This window comes from Chiloscyllium plagiosum, chromosome 36 (genome assembly GCF_004010195.1).
Source record: "Chiloscyllium plagiosum isolate BGI_BamShark_2017 chromosome 36, ASM401019v2, whole genome shotgun sequence".
In the NCBI taxonomy this organism is placed as follows: domain Eukaryota; kingdom Metazoa; phylum Chordata; class Chondrichthyes; order Orectolobiformes; family Hemiscylliidae; genus Chiloscyllium; species Chiloscyllium plagiosum.
Window position 1 is genome coordinate 1,522,327 of NC_057745.1, and position 23,807 is coordinate 1,546,133.

The 23,807-nt window shown below is 40.7% G+C and overlaps 2 protein-coding genes across 6 annotated transcripts in view; one reads left to right on the forward strand and one right to left on the reverse strand.

The window, feature by feature from the left end:
* Nucleotides 1-12,010, forward strand: part of eif3jb (eukaryotic translation initiation factor 3, subunit Jb) — a 29,472-nt gene extending 17,462 nt beyond the window's left edge. Inside the window, exons 6-8 of the mRNA XM_043677123.1 lie at nt 5,973-6,137; nt 7,338-7,411; nt 9,779-12,010. Coding sequence (XP_043533058.1) covers nt 5,973-6,137; nt 7,338-7,411; nt 9,779-9,895 — 356 coding nt within the window. The 3' untranslated portion in view covers nt 9,896-12,010. The remainder of the gene's footprint in view (nt 1-5,972; nt 6,138-7,337; nt 7,412-9,778) is intronic.
* Nucleotides 12,011-13,054: 1,044 nt separating this feature from the next.
* The window catches only part of spg11 (SPG11 vesicle trafficking associated, spatacsin), a 140,898-nt gene continuing 130,145 nt past the window's right edge, over nt 13,055-23,807 (reverse strand). For 2 of the 5 annotated variants that reach the window (XM_043677119.1, XM_043677122.1), the window contains 5 exons: nt 23,639-23,807; nt 21,849-21,925; nt 16,761-16,916; nt 14,629-14,780; nt 13,055-13,378 (listed from right to left, as the gene is read on the reverse strand). In XM_043677119.1, the coding sequence (XP_043533054.1) occupies nt 13,198-13,378; nt 14,629-14,780; nt 16,761-16,916; nt 21,849-21,925; nt 23,639-23,807 (735 nt within the window). In that variant the 3' untranslated portion in view covers nt 13,055-13,197. The other 3 variants (XR_006309443.1, XM_043677120.1, XM_043677121.1) reach the window with 3 other exon arrangements.

Consider the following 23,807-nt stretch of genomic DNA (forward strand, 5'->3'; position numbering starts at 1 on the left):
GTTAAAATGAGCAGGAAACTGGCTTGTATGCTATGTTGTTAGTAGGAAAGGCTCAGCTATAGTACCCTTGACTTTAAGAAAATTAACTGATTATGTTGCCTGCTTTGGCTGAGGGAAGACACCACATCAAAGTGGCAGAAGGTGTGCACTCTACTGTTGCCAGTGGAAGGCTTTTCTTTTTATTACAGTAGGAGATACTTGCAGGGCTATGGGGAAACGGCAGATGAGTGGGACTGTTGGATAGTTCTTTCAAAGAGTCAGCATAGGTACAGTGCCCCAATGGCCCCCTGTGCTATACAACCTAGAAATTGTGAATGCTGTGCTGTATAATTGTGGTAAACAGTGATGCAGTTCTTCTGCCGTACTGTAGATGGAGCTAAAACACCATAGACTCCTTGATAATTGGAGTTGTGTATTGTGTCCTTGTGATAGCACCTAGGTTCACATTTAATCACATGGTAAGGTTTGAAGCTACTTCTGGATTTAGAGGAATTGGATTTTTCCTTGTGTTTTAAATCTTTTAGTTGCTCTGATACAGTGCTATGTGGCTACAGTCAATCCCATGATTTAAGTATTACACTTGGTCTTTTAAAAAGAAGCAGGCTTGCTGTACAACAATGATATTACTACCTTCTCCCTAGCACCCACCCCCCAATTTATCTCTCCACCCTGGAGGCTCTCTGCCTCTGTTCCGGATGAAGGGCTTTTGCCCGAAACATCGATTTTCCTGCACCTCGGATGCTGCCTGACCTGCTGTGTTTTTCCAGCACCACTCTAAACTCTCGTTTCCAGCATCTGCAGTCCTCACTTTTGCCTAATTGATTTTAACCTTACTGCGAATCCTCTTGCAAGGATGCCTACTTTGAAGAAGTTCTTCTCCTCTCTCCACAAGAATCTATGAGCCTCTCTCTCTCCCCAGGTCATCTCCTCTGCCCTGAAGCTCTTAACACTTCAACCCCAGGGCATACTCTTTGTTACCTACAATGATATTACGGTCAGTGCTGAAAATACACAGCAGTACTGGGCAAGTTTAAATTGCAGGTGACAATTCAGAGGAAAATCATTCCAGTACACTGGAGGGACAGATTCAGAGAGGGTTGCTGTTGTTTGAGTTTCAGCGGTACATCTGGTAAATGGTGCTCACTGCTGTGACTGAGAGCCTGGTGGTGGAGGGAGTAAATGTCTCTGGATGTGAAGCTACCCCCATCCAGGCAATTGGGGAGTATTCCATCACACTCCTGACTTGTGCCTTGTATGTGGTGGGCAGGCACTGAGGAGTCAGGAGGTAAGTTACTCACTGCAGTACTCCTGACCTCTTCTAAAAGCCTACTTTCATGTTTTTCTTTATCAAATCACAAATCAAATAAATATTCTTGAACTGTTGAGTTAAATGGGTGGTGCACAAGGCCTGAGTGTCTGCTGGGCAGGAATAGTGGAACTGATTGTAATTGGCTGCTACTTGCTCTTGCGAAAGGATCCATAAAGTTTTCAAAAAATAGCAGAGCCCTTGGGTATGCCTTTGATATTCATCTACATATAAGGAAAAGAGTCTTCCATACCTCTGTTTGAAAAAAACTACCGAGCTCAGATTTAATGTGGTTGAATAAGACTTCATATTTGCAGCAAAGGTACTCTGCAGGATTACTGCTCACGTTGTGCACTCTCAGATTCTGGTTCTGCACAAAGGCTTGAATAAAAGTTGACCAGCTGCTTCAGAAGCATTCATTATTGAGCCGTCAGGGGGGCTGGCTGAATAAACCCTTAACACGAAGTACTTCCAGAAATATATCATTGACCCCATGTTAATAGAGCCTTTGGTTTTTGGTGTTCCTGCCAAAAAAAATCAGCTGACTCCTGGAACAAGGAGTGAGTGTTATGTACAGTGGAGGAAGAGGGCCTGATTATAAGGTTTGTATAATCCCACTTTGGAAACTACAGTATGGGTGATTTATCATGCATTAACTAGAACATTTTATATGGTGTTTAAGCTATATCAGTTTCTCCAATAAGAAAGCTCTTTTGAAAGAAAACTAAACAGAAGTACAGAAGGACATGTTACAACATAACTGCATCATCTAATATAGCAGTTAGTGAGAAGAAAAAGCCTATAAAGTCAAACCATGTTCCTCAAATGTCTCAAACAGCCCGGATGCAGAGAATATCTTAACCACTGGTTTCCAGGCCTGCAGTGTTCACTTAAGCTTTGACCGCAGCCTGTTTCCAGAATGGCAGAGAAATCTTGTGGAACTGAATGGCCTTGAGTTTGTATTCCTTAACAAGTGCTGTGTATAATTGCTTTGGTAAGACCATGTGATTGATTTTGGAAGGCAGAAGGCTATGGATATTGTAGCTACCATTATCAACCGCTTATCATTGAGTCATACAGCACGGAAACTACTGAAACTACTAAACTAGTTCCACCTGCCTGTTCCTGGCCCATACGCCTCCAAACCTTTCCTATTCATGTACTTATCTAAATGTCTTTTAAACTTTGTAATTATATCCCCATTCATCACTTCCTCGGGAAGTTCATTCCGCATGCGAATGTCCCTTTGTGAAAAAGATTTGCCTCTCGTATCTTTTTAAAATCTCTCTCCTCTCACCTTAAAAATGTGCCCTCTCGTCTTGAAATCCCCTATCCTAGGGAAAAGACAACTACCATTAGCTCTATCGATACCACTCATTATCAGAGAGGCTCTGCTTTGATCCCACTTGCTTTAACATAAATGGTCACTGTTGTGGCTCACAGCTGACTAATGGGTCAATTATGTGTGATGCTTGAGCACTCAGGTGTTGCAGAAATGATTGAGGTGAAGGTCAACTTTGTGCAGTTAATAAAATTGCAGGGACAGCCCAGTTTGTCAGTGAGCCAAAACACTGAAACACCTTTTGTGTTATTGTCAGACTGTTTTATTCCTTTAGAAATAAACGAGACCTTCTTTAACTGTCTTATATCAATCTCCTGACAAAAACTGAATCTTTGGTTTAAAAATCTGGACGTGAGGCAAGATCAGAGTAGAAGTGAGAATTCTGTGGCTTTTGACCTTCTGTAAGTTGACAGCATTTCTTTAGGAATTGTGAAGAAATGTGTGTTGCACTAAACTAAGAAAGGTTTCTCCATCTTTAATCCTGAAGTTGTCTTGATTTTAATAACGAGGTGAGTCTCTGATAAACAGTGAATGCCATAATTGGAAAATGATTAGCCCTTGAATTAAATTCCTTGCTTTGTGATTCAGCTGCCCTCTTCAGATTAGTGAACCAGAATATTATCTTTGCAAGTTTCTGTGTTACAGTACTTTGAGAATTGGTTATTTTAATACCAAACTGAACCAGGTTGTATTGGATTACTGCTGTACAAATAAGCTGAAATATATGACGCTTTTGTTTCAGTGTTTAATTTCTGGCAGGTTTGTGCTAGAGATACTATCATTATTCCAGACAGGGACCTTGAAATTTGAATCTGACTGTGTCGATCATCTGAACAGCCAATAGGTGACATGGAACTTGCTCAACCTGACTTTGACCTCGTACAGCAGCTGTTGTGAAATAGAATTTGTATTAATCCAGAACCTCATTGCATCTCTCAAATCCAAGACGGGTTACCCCAGACCTCCTAACTTCACAAGGCCAGTGTAGCCTGCAAAGCATCACTACAAACAAGAATCACTTCATTTTCAGTCTTGCAAGCTGTCACACATTAACTTATGTTGAAAGCAGATTTGTTGGCATCAGGACTGCAGGGTGGGGTATTTTGTGATGGTCTGAATGTTCAACAGCTGTCTCCCTGTGAGCATGGGATGGAAATGTACTAGTGATAAACTGAGTTCTCTGGGAGTTAAATGCAGCGGTCAGTTCAAATGTTAGAATGTTAAAGAAGCAATGAGGATAAAACGGAGAGGTAAAGTGATATAAAGTCGCCATAGTACTAGTGGCCCATAGGGCTGCTGTATTTAGAGAGGGATGACTGGTAGTGGTTTAACCTCAGGGTAACCATGCTAAGGTGCAAGGTTGAGTCTCTCATGGTAAGGGTAGCATGGTGGCACAGTGGATAGCACTGTTGTCTCACAATGATAGGTACCCCAGGGTTCAATTCCATCCTTGGGCAATTGTCTTTGTGGAGTTTGTACATTTTTCGCATCTCTGCATGGGTGTCCACTCCAGGCTCCTCCCAAAATCCAAAGATGTGCAGTTTAGGTGGATTGGCCATGAGTAATGCGGGGATAGGATGGGATGCTCGTCGAAAGGTCAGTGCAGACTCAATGGGCCAAATGGCTTCTCTCTGCACTGTAGGGATTCTGTGATTCTTCTAACTTCAACCATGCGGGAATGGGACCCATGCTGTTGGCATCATTCTGCATCGCAAACCAACCATCTAGCCAACCCTCCGGGGTGGAGAAGAGAGAATATATAAAGACCCGACAGCAATTGCAAGTGGTCTAATACTTGTGGAATGTTTTAGAGTATTTTATGACATAGCAATGACTAATTCTAAAGCATTTTTACTTTTTGACAAAAATGTAATTTGTAATTGAGACTTGTATATCAATATCTAAGAGTCCTTTTTTTCAATAGAAGTTATCATCTTCAATGAAGCAGAAAACATAGAGTTTCAGTTTGGAGATGATTGCTTTAGCTGGGCATCAAAGATGGACATATGGAGGGCGGGTCAATGTGTGGCCATTATACAACACAAAGCAACCAGCATATTTCTAATGATAGACCTGCCTTTATATGTGAACCCATTTGAGTGCTCTGACCATAACCAGATTTACACTATTTGATGCTGGGTCATGTTAAATCTGTGAATAATTTATGACAAGCTCTACTATAGTTTCCTTAATTCCCAGAGAAATTAGCTTGAGAATATTAAACCCCTGGTGGTTATATGTTGGTGTATTTTACTGCAATTATACCAGCCAGTTAAGTGAATGAGGCATGAACTCTTCCCTCCTGTAAATCCAGCTGAGTTGATTGTGCTGTTTGCTGAAACTGCAACCTCTCCAGGGAAGTGTTACACACAGCTTTGAATCCAGATGTTGGAATAATGTCGGATGGAGGGGAAGGAATGAAATGTGGTATATTCACCAGTGAGCAGTTGAAATATGGCCAAAGGAAAGCTATTTTCCAGAACAATCATTGCTGGAATTAATGTGAACGAGTAATGTTGTAAGGTTTTAGTACTTGGGAGTACTTTGTGCTGGGTATATCCATTTTCCTGCTCTCATGTCTTGATCTAGGGGATTAGCCATAGCATTTCTCCACTGTGTTATAAATCCTTGATTCTCTGTTCGGTCGCTGTCTGTATCCAAGGCAACAATCATGGATATTTGGACACTAAGGGAATCTAGGGATCTGGGTGACAATGTGAGGTTGAGATAAATCAGTCACGATCTTATAAATTGGCAGAGCAGCCTCAAGGTATCAAATAACCTCCTGCTCCCCTTCTGTTCATAAGGGTGGTGGTGTAACCTGCTGACCTGGTTACCAAATGAATTACTTTAAACAAGCAAAACAAAGCATTGCTGTTGTCTTCACAGTTGAATTTGGGCAGCCTCACTCTAATACCTAGCCTTAGTCTCAAAGCTAAAGGAAGTTGATTGAAGATGTATTTTAAAATCATAACTTGTTTGCAAACATTGCGAGGACTTAAATCAAATCAACTGATAATTTTCCATTGATGATTGCAGAACTCAGTATTTTGGCTGAAAATTGTTTTCGATGTCCTGAAGTGGTTGCAAATGCTGATTTCTGTTGCATGTGTGACCACGCTAGAAGTTCAAACCACAAATATTTGGATAATGTACTTTTTGTACTTTGCTACAAAGTTGGTTACACACACAGGTTTTTACTTCGCAGTTGTTCTCTCTCCACAGTGGGTACAATGATGGGGTCACTTGGCATGGGTGTGTATGGTGCAGGAATTTGGAGGCTTATCTGAAGTGATTAAACTTTTGTGAAATGTCACCTTGCAGGCATCAATAATGTATCACAGTTTGGAATCGACTCCATGTACCCAACCACTAAAGAAGACTTTACAGAATTTGGAAAGCTTTTGAAAGAAAAAATTACGCAGTTTGAAAAGTCTGTGCATTACGTAGACTTCTTAGAGACCTTACTTCGAGATATTAGCATTTCATGTAAGTTGATCCTTTGCAAGTGCATTAATTATTTTGCTTGTCTTATCTGAATTGGCCTTGAGCAGGATCCAGTCAGTACACTACCAGAGTTTCCTAACTGAGTTACTCCTCATCCCACAGAGATAGGGGTTTTCTTTCCCCTCTGTATCTCTGTGTTGCCAGAATCCAGAAAGCTTGAATGTAAATTAGATTAATTGCAGCTTGCAGACATTACAGCAGTGTGTCATTCAGCCTTGTCATTGCCAGAGTGTGCTCTCCACACAGGCCTTACTGGTGATGCACCATTCCATGAAAGTATAGAAAAGAAACACTGAACTCTCATCCTCTACATACCTTCCATTCTCTTCAGTCCGTTTGTTTACCCTTAAACTGCATCACTGCTGTTTACTTTAACTGGATAGAGGTTTCGTCTGAAATCCCTTTTAAATTTATTAATAATTATTTTATAATTTTGGACCCTAGTTTTGGACATCCCAAATATATTTGTCAAATCATTTTGTAATCTTGTAGAGATTAGTTGTCCTTTCTAAATGTTTGCTGACAGTGTGGGAATTGACACCAATTTACCCCACACTGCTGGTCAGCCTTCCGTTTCCTTTCCAGCATTTTGCAAGTTTACAAGATTATCTGAAACTTAAAGAATCTGCACTTACTGGTGTGTCCCACTCTCTGGGTCCCCTTAGTGAGTTAGTGCATTTGAAAATTTTGATTTTATTATTAAGTACTGAATTATTTAAAAACCCATTGATATGTCGTAGCAGTGTCAAAAAGTGGATCCCTATCTGGGGCATTGTTGGACTTGAGAAACTGAAAACAACTTCAAAAAGACCGAGCAGCAGAGATTTGCGCCTCTCGGTTGTTGGTGTTGAATAAGCATATTTCTCACATGGAGCTTAGATTAACTTGAGGCTACTCTGCTCTGTGCAGAACAGACTTAACCTGGAGAATTTCTTCCTACAGATCTAGATGCAAAATCCAATCCCAATCATAATCCCTCTCCCTTGAAGCAACACGTGCAAAAGTATTTCTCTCATTGAGGCTTGGGGTGCAGTTCTGGCTGTGTGCATTCTCTCTGACTGGGTTTCATCAGGCTGTTATTTTTGAATGTGGTTGAAACTCTGTTCATTGCTATAGTTTTTCAACCATTTATGTTTTGGCTGTGGTAGCTGGAGGAACTTAGCTCTGTGACCTCTCTTGCAGTGGAAGTTGACGATTTGAAAAAGCTGAACAACTCTTTGACATCATTGTGTAGTGAAAAGATGAAACAAGAGAAGGTAAGGAGACACCCTGGGGGTCGTCCTCTCTCCCTCACCCCTGCCCCCCCTCATCAAAAATTGACTAGGATCATAAAGTGGTGTATTTGTTAAAAATAAGTGCAAGGAATTTATAGCAACAGAAAACAGGAGTGGGCCATTTAACCCACCAAGCCAGTTCTGCTGTATGAGATGATTGTGGCTGATCCTCCCACGCTCTAATCTCCCCATATCTCTTGACCCTTTCACCCTCTATAAATCTGTTTCTTTCTGAAATGTTTGTGACTTGGCCTCCATAGCCTTCTGTGACAAGTGTTTTCCATAGTCAGCCCCCTTTGAGTGAAGAGATTTCTCCTTGTCTCCTCGGCCTATTGTGTACCCTGAAACCATAACCCCTCATTCTGCAATGCCCCCACCCTGACAGCGTGAATGTCATCCCTGCTTATGCTCTGTCCAGCCATGTCAGAATTTAATGTTTTAATCCTCCTCTCACTCTTCTATTCTCCAGGAAATACAGGCCCAGTGCGAAATATTTACAAAACATAATTTGGGCAGTAACTAGAGCCACGTTACATTTTGCACAATGGGTAGCTCCCTCAACTGTAAAGAAGGTGGTAGTGAGTTCTAGTCAAATTGTAGAGACTTAGAGTCATGAAAATCTACAGCATGGAAACAGACACTTTGGTCCAACTCGTCCATGCCAACCAGATATTCCTTATCTGTGTAACCTTCCGTAAAGAACTCCAGTAGAATAGGTGGTCAAACATGATTTCTGTTGCTATGGGCGGCACGGTGGCACAGTGGTTAGCACTGCTGCCTCACAGCGCCAGAGACCCGGGTTCAATTCCCGCCTCAGGCGACTGACTGTGTGGAGTTTGCACGTTCTCCCCGTGTCTGCGTGGGTTTCCTCCGGGTGCTCCGGTTTCCTCCCACAGTCCAAAGATGTGCAGGTCAGGTGAATTGGCCATGCTAAATTGCCCGTAGTGTTAGGTAAGGGATAAATGTAGGGGTATGGGTGGGTTGCGCTTCGGCGGGGCGGTGTGGACTTGTTGGGCCGAAGGGCCTGTTTCCACACTGTATGTAATCTAATCTAATCTTTGACTAAACTGTTACCTCTAATTACCTTAAACTTATCCAAGTGCCCTGCTACAACATCTTCCATCCTCACATCTGACATTTCCCCTGTGATAGATGTTAAGCTGTTTAGCCTGTAGTATCCTGCATTCATTCTCCCTTTTTAAATAAAGGCATTACATTTGCAATCCTGTCTAATGGGACCTTCCCTGAATCAAGGGAGTTTTGGAAAATTAAAACTAATATGTCAACTCTCACAGGCCACTTCTTTAAAGACCCTGGGATAGATCCACCAGGACTTAGGCATTTATCAGTATGTGGCTGCAACAGTTTACTCAGTGCCATTTCTTTGTGATCTTTTTGAGTTCCTCTCTCCCTTCGGTTGCCTGATTTGGTTTGTTTTGTGTTACTATTCTGTGCTTTCCAATTATAAGTGGCCTTTTAACCAACTGTGCCATGACGACCCCAATAACTAGCTGTTTGGGACCCTACAGTTTATGGTTTTGACGTTGTCTTTAGGGTGGGACATCATATTAATTCAAATTAATCTCTTGAATCTTTAACACCTAGTTCTGTTCACCCAGAATTGATGTACTCACTCATTTATATTGGCTCCTGGCCCAACAGTACTTCACTTAAAATTTTCATTTTTCTGATGAAATAACTCTTTTGGCATTGCCTCCCCCTAAAGGGCAGCGCGGTGGCTCAGTGATTAGCACTGCTGCCTCACAGCACCAGAGTCCCAGGTTCGATTCCTGCCTTGGACGACTGTCTGTGTGGAGTTTGCACATTCTCCCCATATCTGTGTGGGTTTCCTCCCACAGTCCAAAGATGTTCAGGTCAGGTGAATTGGCCATGCTAAATTGCCTGTAGTGTTAGGTGCATTAGTCAGTGGGGAATGGGTCTGGGTGGGTTACTCTTCAGAGGGTCGGTGTGGACTTGTTGGGCTGAAGGGCCTGTTTTCACACTGTAGGGAATCTAATCTAATCTAAATTCAGTAACCTCCTTGAAACCTGAAGCTTTTGGAAACTATTTCTAAACTTCCACCACTCCAACGTTTAATTGCCTAATCATTCTTAGCCATGCCTTCAGCTAGAATTCACTCCCTTAACCTTTCCACCTGCTGTCCCCAACACCCCGGAAGATGCTTTTTTACATTTCTTTCTGACCAAGTACTTGACCAGCTGTCAGTTGACAGTTAATTTTTGTCCAACATCCCTCTTGTGAAGTATCTTGGGACAGTTTAGTAGCTTTAGTGAAAGTTGTTCTGGCTTGTGAACAGACTTTTGACTTCTAATTTCTTTGACCTTTTAGCAAAGCAAAAACAAAAAGAAGAAAAAGGCCCCCGTGCTTGCAGGTGGATTTAAAGCAAATCTGAAAGATGATCTTGATGACTATGGTTACACGCAGGATTATGATGACTTCATGTGATAGTGTCCTGTGACCCAGGCTTCTTCCAGCATGTTTTTTGCAGACAACCTCCTGGTTTCTTCTTGAGCTGCACAGAACCTTCTATTGTTATGGAATCGGCTAGGACTACAGATGCCAATGATAACACCAAATTTTGTTACTGGTACCATAATTATACATTGTTGCTTGTCAGTGACACTATGTGGACAAAGCAGCCGCATGGATTTGGGAGGGAGTGGGGGTGTGTGTGGTGCAGGCTGAGTTCAGGAGCGAGCAATATATATTTGAAAAAATATGAAGTCTTGCAGTGTCCATGCCTCAGCATCTAGATTCTGACCTGAGCTGATGTAATATCACGTTTATTGTGATACAGTAAAATTGCAAAGTAAGATTACTATTTTTAAAATTTCTTGAATATTGCCTGCTTTTTCCTTTCTTTGGAAACTAAAATGGACTAAATAGACATTCTGATTTTGTGCTGATGTTATGCTTTTGGTTGCTGGGTCAGTCCGCCTTAAAATCTCAATATTCACATGGTCCCTGAATTGGGACCATAGGGTGCTGGGCATGTGACTTTCCTGTGTCATTATTCATGTGACCACACCAGGGTTGAGCCTGAATGCTCGTTCATTTTATTATTTTCCTTCTCCCAACTTAAAACCAATCTCCAAGTGCAGTTAACCAATTTTAACAGTTTATTAAAAGTGCCATGGTTTAAACCTACTGAGGGAGAGGCAGGATTTAAGAGACTATTTAGAGTAGGAGGTCCCTGCATGTCACTGTTTTGTATGGTGAACTGCAGGTTGAGCTTAAGGATTTCATGATCAGTAGCCATTGTAGATGTTTGATCCAGCCTCCAGTGTACACAATACTGCTATGGCTCAGATGCTGGATGGATCATTGAATCTATATTCAAGAGTAATCTTTTTGCTGAGATCCTGATCGAGGCCCACCTACTCTTGGGTGATATAATAAAAAGTAAATGTCATTCTAACAGTACAGAGGTTCTCAATATTCGACCTTGAGTCAACATTACAAACACACCTGTGTGTGTTGGGGTTTGCTGTGTAGAAATTGACTGCTGTGTTTCCTCTTCAGTATGTCAGAAATGCTTTGAGCTATAAAAGGCACTTTGCCATAATTCGAGGCTGTGAGAAACTCTATAAGGCAAATCTTTTTAAGGATGAATGATCTCTAACTGGTCAAAGTAGGACTGTAGAGAGGACCTACTCATGCGTGTGGATAGAATCCAATGGAATTGGCTGACACCAATCTCCCCCCTCTGCCTCCACCTTGTTATCTCGGCTGAAGAAGGGTGACTACCTGAGGGACAGCTGTTTCTGTTTATTAACAGAATCACATGCTTGGGTTTTCTAATGGACAAATACAGCCCATTTAATGGTCACATCAGCAGTTTGACATTAAACTAAATGGCCCTTTTTTTGTTGAAAGTATTGGATGGGAAAGATGAATGCTCCTTGAAGTGTTTTTGAATCAATGTATTGCTTAATGAGGGTGAGAGCAACTAATTAATTTCTCCCTCCTGAAGGCAAGTGACTTGCACTAATGGAACTGAAGTGCAGAATCTTTTTAAAATCTGCTGGAGTGGAAGAAAGGAATTTGTGGCCTTTTTATTTTCACTTATACCATTTTTTTGATTGGGTTGGGAGTTTAGTTTAAAAACATTTCCTGAACACAGATAAAGATGTGCTTTTTACTTCAGGACAATCCTTTGTAAATGGTTAAGTGCACATAAATGGGCATCAGTACAGTAAATGCTGCACTTTGCACAGATTCTACATTGATCATGAGGTTTGGTTGCAACCCAGTGTAATTGCTTGGAAATATGCATTATTTTTGCCATCCTGTTGCATTGTGTAGTGGCACTCTGCAGTCTTGAGCATACACAGGTAATGGGAATAGTTCTTGTATTAAATATATATCTCCTCCCCTTTCCCAGTAAATTCATATTTATTATACAAAACAATTTCTCACTTGTCTGCAAAAAGGACAATTTATACAATAGATGAGTAACTTATTTTTACATCTCATCTATTGATTAGTTGGGAAAGCTTATTAATGTAAACATAATTGGACACTTGCCATGTTTTAGGACAATAAATGAATATAATGTAATTAGTTTCTGCATTGTCTTTCCTCCAATACATTGTGTAGTTTTTTTCTTTCCTGCAGATTAAGCTACTTTGAAAATTGTCACTATTCACAAGTGTTTCAAAAACAAATATTATGGCCCTAACTGACATGTCGTCATCTTTGATTTTGCACTTAAATGCCTGTCATTTCTTTAACTCCTGCACAGAACTTATGTAAAACCATTGCCAGTTGCAGGAAGCTTGCTACAATTCATTTTACAACAGTCTGACAATTCCAGGAAGGGTAGTATATTTCCAGTGCTGTATTTTACAAACCACCTGCCAATTTAGATGGTGTTACTGCAACTTAAATTATCTGCAAGCAGTTTTTACATTCAGTCTCCATTGACCACACCATCAGCCAGTAAGCTGCATGTGTTATACAAGAGGTTATGAATAACCATGTTTATTATTGAGTTGTGGTTTTGAATGAGCAGAATGCTGCAGATTATTTGGTGCTACCCACAACAGGCTTGCACAGAATAACTTAATTAATCTGTCTCCTCCATTCTGCACGGTCCTGGCTGGGTTTCAAAATCACTCATTTCTGGAATGGAATCTTAACTACTTTTTCATTAGAATTCCTTATATATAATTTGAGTGAAATTGGGCCAGTAAGCCCATTGTCAGCTCAACCATTCAGTGTTTCTCAAACCCCATTCTCTTGCCTTCTCCCTATAATCCTTAGTTTCCCTTATTAATAAAGAACCCATCAGTCTTAAATAAGTATACTCAATGACTTTGCCACACAATGCTGTGGAGGCCATGAGTTCCTTAGATTCACTCCATCAGAGTCTTTGACTACTCTCATATGACAGAGCCTTTGTTGCTGGGATCATTCTTGTAAACTTTCTCTTTAAGACCGTAAGAGAATCCTGAACGAGGACGAAGTCCAAATCCCTTTGTGCTTCAGAAGTCAGGTTGACAGAAGTGGTAACATTCTAGGATGTGTTGGAAAATGTTGGTTATACATAATCCTATACACATCAATGAAAGATGAGAAATTCTATAGATTCAGTAGAGATGATTACTTTGACTGCATTATTTATTGCTTTTTCAGAGACGAGAGAAATTAGATTACAAAGTATTTACACTTTTTTTACAATTATAAAATATTTGTTGAGATAATTTTTTAAAAGTTTACCAATGCTGGAAACTAAGTACAAACAGCTAACTGGCAATCATGTCATTCAGATAGCAACTTGTCTGAGGTTCTTTAAGGAGCTTGTTTGCTACATCAGTAAAGTTGTGCTCATAAGCCAGTTTGTAAACCAGGTAGATGTTCTCACAGTGCTGCAGCAACTTCTTCATGTTCTGACTTGCAGCATCATGTCCCTTGTGTCGTTTAAACCTAAATGTTTGAGAAAAAAAAAATCCATTTTTGTAATTCACTCCATCACTTACCCTACTTTCAACTTATTTCCCATCTCTCTGAAGCACTGTCATGCTCTACGTGTTTTTGAACTTTGTCTAATGCAGTTACACTACATCACACTGACATTTTGAAATATTCAGTTCTAAGACATTAACTCCTTTCCTCTTAAACTACTTGTCATTAAAAGGAATCACTGAAGTCTAATGAGACAGCACATTATAGAGATGCCACAGACCATGTTATGTTTATCAGTGCTCATTTGTTTAATTGTACTATGTCAGTACTGGACCCAAGATACTATCTTTTGTTTCATTGACCACCTGTTCTGAGAGAAAAGAAATAGTTTTCTCCCATTCTTTGCTAACCCCCAGTTTTGGAGCTGCTACTTATTCTCTCATGGGATGTAGGTGTTGCTGGTTGGCTGAGCATTTATTTATCACCTACCCCCAGTTGCTCTTGAGAATGTGAGGGTGAGATGTCTTCTTAAACTGTATTCCAGGTGGTGTTAGGGAGAGATTTCTGGGATTTTTACCGAGTGATAGTAAGGAAAAACAATATTTTCAAACCAGGATGTTGGTGTATATGTTTATCCTTTTAGATGGTCGTGGTTTGGAAAGTTCTGTCCAAGGATATTTGGTAAGTTTCTGCACTGCATCTGGTATACCATACACTGCTGCTACTGAGCATTGGTGGCGGAGGGAGTGGATGTGATGACATCATCCAGTACAAAAGAGCCTGCTTGATTGACAAGCTTCTGGAATGTTGTTGAAACTGTACCCATCCAGACAAGTTATTCCATCACACTTCTGGCTTGTGCCTTGTGGATGGTGGACAGGCTGAGGCAGACAGCAAGTGAGTTACTTGTTGCAGGATTCCTAGGCACTGACCTGTTTGTAAAGCCACTGTTTTCACATGGTGAGTCCAGTTGAGTTGCTAGTCAATAGTAATCCTAGGATGTGATAGATAATTCAAACAATTTGATGTCAAGGTGAGGTGGTTAGATTGTCTCTTATCTGTGGCGTGAATGTTACTTGCTACTTACCGTGTTTTGTCTCCCACTCATCCAGCACTCCAGTGAGAATTCCACGTCATTCTCATAAGTTCCCTGTTCAACTATTCATTTTGTTTTACTGAATACAGAGTCAAAAACAACACTAAGCACATCCAAGGCCACAGGGGTGTTTCATACAGTGAAGTCCAAGCAGGAGCTGCAAGGGTATACTCACTTGTTCGAAATCTCTTCAAACAGACTTTGTTGTAGATGGTTTTGTTGCTTAAACTCGTCGAGATAGGAAAATTCACCACGAACAATAACCTGTTCATATAGCACCTCTGCCCAATCCGGTACAAAGTCATATGCCTCTGCAACAATGGCAGCCTACAACAAAGGAAGAGAGGAGAGAGTGACAATTTCACTCAGAAAACACCACATTTATCATCAATAAAAAGTCTGGCTGTCGGCAACTAAATTAAAAATAGCTTCAGACTTGCATATAGGGGCTGTATGAAGCAAGATACTTGAATTTGTTGTGAAGAGTCACTAATGTATTTTCAAATGAGATCTTTCACCAGTTAACCTGGAAAGCAGGAAAATGAATCACGGTCTGGGGATTCTATCCCAGGCTACAAACTTTTGCATTATTGATCATTAAGATAAACTACAACCAGATGGTAAAATCTTAATTTACTTGGAAAAAGAATACATTGTTCATTACAGGAAGCACAAAAGGTAACACACATTTAATAATCTGTATTCTCTTTAGTGAATCTCACAAAACAGAAAGCAGTACCTTTTAAATCTACAAGTGTTTCACTCCTAGAGGATATCTGTTGTTACTAGAAAATTGGTGGTGTAGTTTACATTGAAGAACATTATCTAAGATTACAACTGGATCTTGATCAACAGGGCCAGTAGGCTGAGGAACAGCAGATGGAGTTTAATTCAGATACTTGAGGTGTTGCATTTTGGAAAGATAAACTAGGGCAGAATTTACATAGGATAATGAGGTGGAAAGTGAGACAAAAACAAATTGCTGGAAAACTCAGCAGGCCTGGCAGCATCTGTTCTGAAGAGTTAATTCTGCTTTCTCTCCATAGATGCTGCCAGTCCTACCGTTTGTGGTTCTGATTTCTAGTTCTTTGGGTTTCTTTTGCTGAGGGAGTGGAAGCACAGAACAGAACCACAGCAAGAATAGGTCAGATGGGATTTAGGTCTGTCAAACATGCTGGTGGGGATTCCACAACTAAGAAGAGATAATAACATCTTAGGAGTACTGCTGTGGTCAAGTATGAGAACAAATCTCACTTTCTCCAAATAAAAGAAAAACTGTTGCTCGGGTCCCTGCATGTTATTCTAGTCTTTCTATTGGCTATTCTTGTTCCTGTCTCTCACAGGCTCCCTCTCTCCAATCTTTTTATAATGCGTCGGTTCACTGAAGACATGCAATTTCCTGCTCCTTCTGAAAAAGTATCAACTTTGTTTCCAATTTCTGCTCTTCTCTCATTTTAACCTGGTCCATCAATGATACTTCCCCTTCCTTTTTCTCCCTATGCATTTGGGCAGAAGACTCTGAATATTCATGTCCACTGACTCCCACAACTACCATGACTACACTTCCTCACATGCAGCAGCCTGTTCAGACTCTGTTCCACCGCTGCAAGCATGTAATTATTTTTGTTCTTTGTGAATATTTTTCTTCAGACACTCAAATGTTGCTTTTTGTCATTCTTAGCTTCCAAACGCACAATGGCATTAGCTGTGTCTCTGTTCTCTCAGTGGCAGGGTGACAGGAAACTGGGAGGGGAGAGGAGAGGTTAACATCTCTGCTAGGACCACTGAACAGAATTCAGCTGAAAATTCTGCCACTTCTGGCCCAAAGTTGCCATTTATTTCTGCTTATGGAAAACTTTTTAAGTGTTTTTTTTGAGGGGGTGGGAGGATGTTCTTGCAAAACAAGCTCCAAGTGATATTTTCTCTCACTGCATCCAACATGCCACGAGCCTGTGAAAAAGGACCAGGTAGGGACTTCCACATGTACACCATTTTGACTTCCTACTTCCAACAAAGTTTGTGATTTTGAGAAAAACATGTATCTGGCATCATTTGATGTTGTGGATTTATCAGAGAAATGGGATTACCATTCATTAGCTAGTTTCAATAGCTGATATGTTAGCCTACGGCTTTATTCAGGTTCTAGGGCCAACAAGCTCAGGGGGTGAGCTATCTAAAAGATCTGAAATTCAAAACATAGATTTGGGTATTTTCATTCTTATGATTTTAAAAAATTATCAAAACTCTCCCATGGATGAGCGCTACCAGATTTACAAACTGTCCAATGGAACAATTCTTTCAAAGTACCTGATAGAACCTCGGCAAGGAGAGGATACATGGCATCAGATCATTTCTCTGGAGGTTAATTAATTGCACGTCCTGATTGTTGTTTAGGAGATGGAGCTGCAGAGTGACCAGTTTGGCAAGTTTCACACACTGAGAGGCACGTCGGATACACGAATCCTGGGAAGGGGAAGAGGAAGAAGGCACCTGAGAGCTGTTTAAATTCTCAAACTCATTACTTTAACATAAATTAGATATTATTTAGCTTCAGCAATCCTCTCTTATTAGACACCATCATGCTCAACAATCTGGTCCTGTCCTGCCATGCTTCAGGACATTGCATCTTTTTAACAGAATGGGGAGGAGCTAACAAGCTGACTTGGAATGCTTTCCAAATGCAAGTCATCACTTCAATAACTGGACCCACATTTTCAATTATCCATAAGCTGGGAAGGGTGATCAGGACAACACTAAACCAATTCCACAGATCACCACCACAAGGATGCATAGAGGAACTTCCCTAAACCAGGAATGAGACAGAACAAAAAAGGCAGACATCTAATAGCAATTTAAAAGGACAGTACTGTCCCACTGTAAAACCCAAGGACAATGTACAAAGGTTGCATCATGGACCAAAGGCACCAGTTTCACGAGACGTCATTTTCAGGAAATATTTTCAGCTAATGGCTGAAGTGGTTGATTGGAATAAACAGGTTACCAATTTAAAGCTCATGCAATAGTACACAAAATAAAACGTGAATCTGGATGATCACAGCCAATGATCCTTGAATTGCTTCTTTAATCCATACGAACTTTACAATAAGTACAATATTATTAGGCTGTCTCCTAATGAGCCATCTGCTTTCAGAAAGGACATTAATGTACAAGATGTGGTTTTATTCACATAGACAAGCTGTTTCCAGCCAGCAAGAAAATTAAAGATGTTGCAGGGGACACAAGTCTTCAATGGAAATCGTTTTAATCTATAGCAGGAGAATTTCCATGGAGATTTCTGATCTCCCACCATAACGCGAAAGAAAGAGAGAAGTTCTGACCGTCTGTAGTTAGAAATTCCGTGTACATGCCTTCTACGAAATGAATGAGATGCACCTCCATTGCGGGTTATCTGATAAACAAGAGCTCTGATGGAACGATGTCACTCACTGTGAAGAATTAAAATTGAATCAAACTACCCATTGGAAAATTTGTGTGAGGGTTTAAGCACTTAATGCCTAATTTCTGCACTCCCATCAAAAGGAGAAAGTGAGGACTACAGATGTTGGAAATCAGAGTCAGAGTGTGGTGCTAGAAAAGCACAGCCGGTCAGGCAGTATCCGAGGAGCAGGAGAGTGGAGTTACGGCATAAGTCCTTTCTATTGAAGGTCCCAGAATTGTTGACTCTCCTGCTCCTTGGATGCTGCCTGACCAGCTGTGCTTTTCCAGCACCATACTCTTTGACTCGAAACAAAACCAAAGCATTTATCACGAGCAACCTCCAAACTCAGGTTGATGTTTGAGGTTCTGTATATTTTCAGTGAGATGTTAAATCTGCTTCTCTGCAGACATTGAAACATCCCACAGTGTAATCTCAAAGAGGAGAAGGGAGGTTCCTCCCCATATTCTGTCAAGTATTTATCCTTAGACCAACACTATAGTACTCCAGTACTTCAGATGGCTTTGCATAACACTTCAGAATGCCCTGAGGTCACGAACAGTGCTCCAAGGTCTTGTTACTTATTTCCAGTATTTCTAGCTTGTAGACTGCTGCAGCCATAAAGTGAAGAGCCAGCGGCTTGTCTTTAATTCAGGAAGCTCAGAGATACTGATCAGAAGGATAACAGTGTGTTTCAGAGTGATAAGTGATTCAAGAAGCATACAGATTCACTTTAAACAATCGCTTCAAATGTTAGACTTAATGTCACTTGGGTCTTCACAGAATTCAGATAGAAACAGGTCTGAAGATTATCAAATACTATAATTAAATGAATTGTTTGCTTTCAAAATATCTAAATTAAATCTCAGTGTATAATTTCCTAGGATAGGTACAGGCTTACACTAGGTTAGGTGACAATTTCTGGGGAAACAGGACAAGGCAGTTAGTGGATTAGCAAGTTTGAATCCATCAAATACCATAAAAATTAAATATTTTATTTCTGATGTGTGGATCTATGGATTTGTGTATCAAAATTGTTATGGTCGTAGCAGATGGTAACTCCATACAACTCTGACCCTGAAGTGAAATCTGGTCTAATAGACCCCAAGTTCCATTTTCGTACATTGTTTACCAAAGCGGTCACGAGGCTGCATCAAAGTTCACCTCACACAATAGTGGAAAACAGAAACAGATGATGTTACATTCTAAGAGATCACATATTTTTCTTTATTAAGATTATAAACAGAAATGGAAATTAGATTGCTGTAACTGGGAATACCAGGAGAGTTTTGCAACTCATGATCTGGACTTTTGATCTTCAGGATTCTGTTTATCTTATCCAGTCTCTCTTCCACTCATTATATGCTTCCATATTAAAGTTGTAATTGGGCTTGTCAGCAAATTATTGAATTCAACAATGCTGTTTCTTTAGTTATTACCTCTTCCCACAATGCTTAAACAAATGTCTAAAGCACAGCTCCTTATTTGTGAACATGAATCTTAAACCTCTCTCACACAGCCCTCTGTGTCTGAAGACTTTCGTGTAATGACATTAAAACTACTCAGGACTTATTTCCCTCTGCCCTGATTGTTTGGGGACATTTTAAACTGCATCACGGCTCCTCTGTCCCGTTTCTCTGATGGGAGCTTCTCTCCTTAAAAGAGACCTGCACACTCACTAATATTCTGGATGGTTTTCTTTTTGTCTCTGTGTTGTAGGACACTCAGCATTCTAACCGTTTACTCCTACCCTAATTTCTAAAGCACTATAGTATTCATTTCATGGGAGTCTCTCTTTTAAAGTCTAATGTACATGCCTGTAAATAAGTTTCCAGACAACCAAAAACCACTCTCAGGACTTAAAAGTATAACAAACTATTTATGCTCTTCCTCATCTACATAATACAGAAATACAAACCAAACCAAAAGCTTTATTTGGCTCTATCCATTTTGGAACCCACAGTTTCCTAATAATGTCATGAAACCTCCACATTATTTAAAAATAACTCACGAACATGGAATTTCCTGAACTCAAATGTTCAAAAGTCCCTTTCAGCTAATGAAGTACTTCTGAAGGGTAATGTACTAACTGTTTTCACATCTGCATTACTGTCCCTATTGCAGGCTTGTGAACTGTGGGGACATCACACAACTAGAATGGGGTGAAGAGAGAAACTGCAATGATAAAACACACTGTACATTCTGACAGTTGTCCAACTTCAAGCCCAGAACTCCTTGCAATGTAAACTTAGGGTTACTTTTTTAAAATGCCATCCACACACACGTCAGAATGCTGCAGGTTGCATGTTCCTCTAACCCTGCCTGAGAGCAGGTGGCATTTTAGACAAGGTGGGCACTCAATGTAGCTGGGAGCCCAGTCTAAGGAGAAAGTGTCCAAGAAGCAAAGCTCCCTGCCCCCACATCACCACCACTGGGAGGTTGCTAGGATTTACCTGGTGGTAAGCCCTTGTGATGGAGGGGCCTTCAACCATTCATGAAATGTCCGAATAAAGGAGAGAGATCCTATATTTGCCCTTCCAGTGGTTTAACTGGATTCTAAGATGGCGGGTAGTCAGATTGCCACCATTATGCTGATGATATTACGTAATGGTCAGAGAATGCTACATACTTTCTTTCCAAATATCATTCCAACCTCCTGCCTTCTACCCCATCCCTAAATGATGGGCATAAATAAGCAAAACTCCACTCCCACATCCGCTAGCATCATTTTCATCAGTGCCATTAGTGCCCCACAACAAACTAGTGCCTAAGCTCTACAATCCTTCTCAGCATCCTCTGTATAAACTGTTTTTCAAACTGTTTCATGCGTTTAGTCACTCGCCCTAATGTCTCCTTCCATAGCTGACAGTGTTTGATAATACTGCTGCCTTGTCATGAAATGCAAATTGTAGGTGTTAGAAAATCCGAATTTGCTGCATGTGCAACAACATCGTAATGCTGAGGAAAAAAAATGACCAAAGTGAGAATTTCAACAATTTTGAAGTTTTTCTGGATGTAGGAATTGGAGCTCTTGCTGGAAGAGGAGAGACACTTAGAATCCCTACAGAGTGGAAGCAGGCCATTCAGCCCATTGAGTCCACACTGACCCTCTGAACAGCATCCCATCCAGAATCTCTCCGTTTCCGCCCCCATTTCTGTAACCCTGCATTCTCTGTGGCTCACCCACCTAGCCTGTACATCCCTGGACACTATGGGCAACCTAACTGGCCGATCCACCTAACTTACACATCATTGGACTGTGGGAGGAAACCAGAGCACCCAGAAGAAACCCACACAGTGTGTGCAAGCTCCACACAGTCACCCAAAGGGAGAAACGAACTGCTAAGAGGCAGCAGTGCTAACCACTGTGCCACCCCAACTCTGTACGCACATTTCGTTTAAAGAAATAAATCTCAAGTACCAAGATGAACCTTACATGAGAAACATTTGCCCAAATAAATCCAGTCTTGAACAGTGGTGTTCATTGACACTTCTGGTATAAAACAGCCAACAATATCTAATGATTGCAACTAGGATCCAGTGGCATACGGGGATTCAATCTTCTGCGGTCTCCTTAAATTCCTAGATCTGAAAGTCAGCCTGTAGCACGTTTCACTGCACAATGTAATATCAGTATAATTTTCCATTGTAAATATCTATTACTTGGATGAGACATTAAACCTAACGCTCAGATGGACTTAATGGAAATGCCAGAATTATCTGAGGAGGAAGAGGATGTTCTGCCACTGTCCTGATCAACATTCAACACTCAGTAAGAACCACAAATTGATTGTTCAGCTTGGTGCTTGTTAAACTATCATTGCATTTTCAAACAGAGTTTCTGCACTTCAAAAACAATTCACAATGTAACCCAAGGCACTGTGTGAACATATTCATCTACTTGCAACAATAGACAGTACATTAAATACACTTCACAACTGAGCTCTAAACATTCAAACCTTTGAGTAGCTCTCAGCAGCATCTTTCAAAAAATTCAAGACTTTCACCAGAGATTTCTTCAATTCAGGAGTCACCTCTGAAACAGACAAACAGGAAAATGTAACAAAGTGGAAGCAGCAAGACTCAGAGAATCTCAAAGTCATGCGTCAGAATTGAGATTGAGTTGTTTTTCTACATTATACATAAGCAGAGGGGTTCTGAAACTTCAGTTTATTTGCAACAGTTGCGCTAACAATAGAACTAAAATTATCTAAATAAATATAATTATTATTCAAAAAAATACTTCAGTTGCTCTACTGATAAAACTGTAAAACACAACTGGAATCAAAGTTTATTTGTGCAACATTTTCCAGCATTAAATAGTTATCTTCTGCTTCTCCACTCCATCAAAGCATTTCCAATTTAAAAGCCAAATTCCCAAAAAGGATTTTCCTAAGGTTTGGAATAAAACTACACCTTCACAGAGTAAGAACACAAAAGACTCAGCATTTGGTGATTGAACTTCCAGAGGATAGATCAATGCAAACTACTAGCACAGATAATGGTGGGAAATCTCAAAACACTTGTGCTCAGTGTTTTCCCAGGAAAGAAATACTGGGTTAGAAGGTGACTCTCTGGATGGAGCCTCATCCATAAAACTGTCCCCTGTTTGGTTTTGTTTTAGCAAATGAACTGTAGTGGCTTAAAAAAGGTATTTCACCAATTTCCCATGGGCAACTAGAAAAGGGCAATAAATGCCAATCCAGCCAGTGATGCCTACATCCCAAGAGTGAGTACATTTTTAAAAAATCACCCTCAGGTCTTCAGGGAGAATCCCACCGTTTGTGCTGGTTAAGGAAGTTCAAACTGCATTCCATTTACCCAGGTGCACATCCAATTACAATGGTTCAGTAACCCCTTTCAAATACACAATGTTTGTTACAGCACAGGAAGAGAAAAAAGGGAAATGATTATTCCGTGATGCTGCCTAACTGCACAGCCTATACTCACTCCCCCCCCCGCCGAGGGAAATCTTTCAAAGGGCAACACAATCCCAGTGGCATTCCATCCTTCAATGGCGAAGGGTCTGCACTAGTGCCCTTCTGAATCTGGGGCACTTCCTCCAATAAGGATTAATTTAAATAGGGTCACCCTGTTACAGAAAGGATATTATGAAACTGGAGAAGGTTCAGAAGAGATCCACTGGGATGTTACTGGGTATAGAGAGTTTGAATTAAAAGGACAGGTTGGATAGGCTGGGAGGTTGAAAGGTAACCTTATAGAGGTTTATAAAGTAATGAGGGGTGTAGATAGGGTAAATGGTGGGAGTCTTTTCCCTAGGATGGGGGATTTCAAGACTGGGGGTATATTTTTAAAGGAGAGAGGAGAGAGATTTAAGACATGGGGGCAATTTTTTTTTAAAACACAGGTTGGTTTGTGTGGAATGAACTTGCTGAGGAAGTGGTGGATGGGAGCACAGTTACAAAGTTTAAAAGACATTTGGGTAAGTACATGATCAGGAAAAGCTTGAAGGGACAAGTTTAGCTTGAGATTATGTTCAGCATGGACTAGTTGGACCGAAGGGTCTGTTTCTGTACTGAATGACTCGCAGGTTCAAGGAAGATTTTAAATCTGCAATGGCTCAGGAGTGTCTTGGTAGAAAGTGCTTTGTAATCCGATCAGCAGAATTGTGAGCTCATTCATGGAGATAATTTCCCAATTGTGTGCAAAGTGCAAACAGTGATGTTCGATGCATTATTATAAAACTTTAGAAACAGGAGACAAAGCAGCTTCCCCACTGGCTACTCACCCCAGGATTGCGACTCGATGATTTTAAGTTGTACACGGGCTGCACCCTCGTGGTTTTCCCCAATCTCACGACACATACTGAAGCAAAAAGCCACCATGTTGTGTTTTTCACTATCCCCAGGGAGACAACGTTTGATGTAATCTAGCAAAGCTGTCTTCAGGTCTCCATT